Source organism: Sinocyclocheilus rhinocerous, unplaced genomic scaffold (assembly GCF_001515625.1).
Source record: "Sinocyclocheilus rhinocerous isolate Xijiao unplaced genomic scaffold, SAMN03320098_v1.1 scaffold3391, whole genome shotgun sequence".
Taxonomy (NCBI): Eukaryota; Metazoa; Chordata; class Actinopteri; order Cypriniformes; family Cyprinidae; genus Sinocyclocheilus; species Sinocyclocheilus rhinocerous.
In genome coordinates, this window is record NW_015627926.1 from 68,230 (window position 1) to 72,408 (window position 4,179).

General features: G+C 39.3%; 1 protein-coding gene across 1 annotated transcript in view; it reads left to right on the plus strand.

Moving 5' to 3' along the window:
• LOC107737073 (beclin-1-like) overlaps positions 1–3,949 on the plus strand; it is a 35,552-nt gene extending 31,603 nt beyond the window's left edge. The window contains exon 4 of the mRNA XM_016548475.1: positions 3,827–3,949. Coding sequence (XP_016403961.1) covers positions 3,827–3,949 — 123 coding nt within the window. The remainder of the gene's footprint in view (positions 1–3,826) is intronic.
• Positions 3,950–4,179: the final 230 nt, after the last annotated feature.

A 4,179-nucleotide genomic window follows, 5' to 3' on the forward strand; every position in this document is an offset into this window, starting at 1 on the left:
TGTTACAACACAGTAGGGCTCTTGCAGACAGAAACAATACTGTACTACATCGATGTTTCCTGTCAGCTTGATTTCTGAGTGGACTTTGCTGTTCCGATGAGCATGAACGGTATATGAGTGGAGCACTCACATGGGCCGTGAGCGACTGAGCGGAGCGCACACGCATAGAGCGGGATAATACGCAGAGCGTCACACCACGTGAAAGTGAATCCTGAGCGGTGAACTAATTTTCGGCAGCCGGAATTTCAGTGCATCTCTAATTATTGTATCTCTAATATACTATATAATAGCTGCTTTTTTGAAAATTTTTAGCAATTTAAAAATATTAAAAAATGATTTTTTTACACGGCACCCCTGCTCTCGACAGACGCGGCACCCCGAGTGGGGCCTGCGTCTGCGCAGTGCGCCCTGATGCCGCTGAAGCGAGACACAGGAAACAGAAATACTGCAAAATAATAATAATAATAACGCGACTAAACGAGACGAAATAACGTTATAACATTTCGTTTCGTCTCGTTTTGGTCAACGAAAATTAAGAGACATTTTAGCATAGTTTTTATTTTGTAAACCACATTTAGTCTCGTTTTTATTCGTCAACGATATTGCATTATACATTTAATTATAGTCATCGTCACATGACCAGCATTTTCGTCTCGTCTCGTCTCGTTTTCGTCACGTGATAAAGGTTCGTTGACGACGATATGTAGTCATAATTTTCGTTGACGAAAGCAACACTGCATAGCCCTGGCAGCTTTTAAAGACTGTCTATAGCTGGACATACTGTTTTTCCACGCAATTCTAAAAACTTCCAAGTTAGTTTTTCTCCATTTGAGCTTAAGATTTCAAGTTTCTTTCTTGAGAGAATGGGTATTACTGTTGTACCATGGCGCAGTAAGTTTTTCTCTAACCTTTTTCAATTTGATGGGGGCAACAGCTTCTAATGTATTAGAGATAGTGCCCATGTTGCTAGTCATTTCATCTAGTTCATGTGTACTTATGGGTACACAGAGCAGTTGAGATAAATCAGGCAGGTTATTTGTGAATGTGTCTTTGGTGGCTGGAACAATAGTTCTGCCCGGACGATAACGTGGAGCCATATAGTTAATATCAGTAATGCGCAGCATGCACGATACAAGGAAATGGTCAGTAACATCATCACTTTGAGGTACGATATCTATATCAGTAAGATCAATTCCATGCGATATAATTAAATCTAGCGTATGATTAAAATGTTGAGTGGGCCCGGTGACGTTTTGCTTGACTTCAAAAGAGTTTATTAGGTCAGTAAACGCAAGTCCTAATGCATCATTTGTATTATCAACGTGAATGTTAAAATCTCCGACAATTAGTGCTTTATCAACATTTAGCAATAGGTCTGAGAGGAAATCTCCAAATTCTTTTAGGAAATCTGTATATGGCCCTGGCGGTCTATACAGAGTAGCAAGAGATAGGAGAGATCTCTTTTGCATATCTGACAGTGTAACATTAAGCACAAGTATTTCGAATGAGTTAAACCTGTATCCTGTCTTCTGAGTAACATTGAGAATATCACTATATATTGTTGCAACACCGCCGCCACGACCAGTCTGACGGGGCTCCTGCTTATAACAGTAGCTTGGTGGAGTAGACTCATTTAGACCAATATAATCATTAGGTTTTAGCCAGGTTTCAGTCAAGCAGAGTACATAAAACCTATTATCTGTGATCATTTCATTTACAATGACTGCTTTGGACTGCTTCGCACCGAGTGATGTAATGTTTAGGAGCCCAAACTTTAAAAAAAATTTTTTATTCATTTATTTTGCATTTTTCTGGTTTAATCACAATCAGATTTTTTCTAGATCCTGCATTAAATTAATATTTTGACCTCACTATTCGGGGAACAGACACTGTTTATAGATTGGACAGCGCAAGTACTTCTATCATTTAAGTGGGTAGAACAAAAGCCATCATTGCAGTTATTTGAGAATTGGCTTACTAGTCATATGGAGCGTAGCGTCCTGGAGATGTTGTCTGACAGGAGTTCTGCTCCAACTCTGCTGGGGTGAAGGCCATCAGCGCGAAAAAGCCTAGGTCGCTCCCAGAAAATATTCCAATTATTAACAAAGAGCAGTTTCTGTTCTTTACACCATGACAATAACCATTCGTTTAAAGCAAAAAAGTCTACTGAGCCTTTCGTGGCCTCATCGATACGTGGGAAGTGGTCCTGACACGATGACAGTCGTCGCGGGCGATGTGCTGCGTACCGTCTCGATCAGGCTCCTGAAGTCCCTCTTCAGTGTTTCCGTCTGCCGCAGCTTGGTGTCGTTAACCCCCGCGTGCAGCACGGAGTGAAGGACATCTGGGAAGATCGCGTCCTGGGTGCACGGGGACTGTGCAGAGAAGCATACAGAGTAGAGGTAGTTGGAGTGTTAGCAGCGCGCTGTATACTTACCCCGGTCTTGTAAGCGTCAGCCTGGGATGATTCTTTGATGAATAAAAAGTTAAAAAGAACAGTATTTATTCAAAATAGAAGCCTTTTGTAAAAATAAATATTTACTATCACTTTTTATCAATTTAACATATCCTTGCTGAATAAGAGTATTCATTTATTTTGGGGGAAAAAAGTACTGACCCCAAAGGGAAACAAAGGGAATTAGTTATTATATTTATAGGGAATTTTGAAGGAATCTTAAGTCCCTCAGGTAGCTTTCCGCTACCTCAGCTGGGCCTGCTTCTCCACCAGGTCGCGGATCTGCTTCTCCACGGCCTCCAGCTCGAACTGCACCAAATGCAGCTCGAACGTGTCCTCACCTCCACTCAAAGTAGACACACATCCGCCATTAAAGCAAGTAACAGTGAGTAAAACAATGGTAATGTGTTTGAATAGAGTTTTAGCAATATAAGCGAGATTAGCGGCAACCACGCTGGCGATGCTAAAGGGCTATAAGCTAATAGCGGACTCGGGAAATCAAAATAAAACTAGTGATAACAAGGCACTCTGATTGTTTTTGTTGTAGAATACGATAGGGGATATATTATAGAAAAGTTATAGAAACGGAAATGATGGTGTATAAAATTGATTTTAAGATAAAAATTAGACGATAAGGAATTAACTTGACGGAGCTCAAACTCAAAACAGCAACAAACAGGAAGTGACAGTAAGTCTTTGTTCGTTTCTTGTGTTTTGTGCTTACAAGTTAAGTTCTTAAACTGCCAATCTTGTTACCATGCTAATAAATAGTGTTTTAACTATATGTTTGGATATTAATATCAGGTGCATAGATGCTAGTTACAGCCATTCAATTAATTTCTGGCAGATTCATTTGAACAGCCGTAAAACTGAGATTCCTTCAAAATTCCCTATAAATATAATAACTGTTTCCCTTTGGGGTCAGTACTTTTTTTTCCCACAAAAGAAATGAATACTTTTATTCAGCAAGGATATGTTAAATTGATAAAAAGTGATAGTAAATATTTATTTTTACAAAAGGCTTCTATTTTGAATAAATGCTGTTCTTTTTAACATTTTATTAATCAAAGAATCCTGAGAACACTCTAAACACTCAAGCAACTGCCTAGCAACCACCCAGAACACACTAGCAACTGCATAGCAACACCCTGGCAACCATTCAGATTACCTTAGCAACTGCCTAGCACCACCCAGAACAACCTAGCAAAAATCTTTTTAAATGTTTATACTTTCAAACTAGGCTTTGACAAACTAACACCAAAATCTGTTTACAAACTTTACTCTTCTAATTTTGTAATTAATATTACAAACATATTTGTGATCTTGAATATACAAAATTTAGAATTCTTTAAAAAAGTGTGTGTGTTATTTTAGGAGACCTTTTTGGAGAGCAAACAGGATGGTGTGTCTCGGAAATACATCCCACCCGCAAGGTATGATGACCCTGATGGCACCTGTCTTTACACAAACACATATGTTCTGGTTAGAGCTGCATGATTAACCATTAAAGGGGTCATATGGTGCGATTTCAAGTTTTCCTTTCTCTTTGGAGTGTTACAAGCTGTTCGTGAATAGATAAGATCCCTAAAGTTGCAAAGACTAAAGTCTCAAACCCAAAGAGATTTTCTTTATAAAAGTTAAGACTCGTCCATGCCCTCCTAAAACGCCTCATTTAAACACGCCCCCACATGTCTACGTCACTGTGTGGGAAGATTTGCATAACGCCG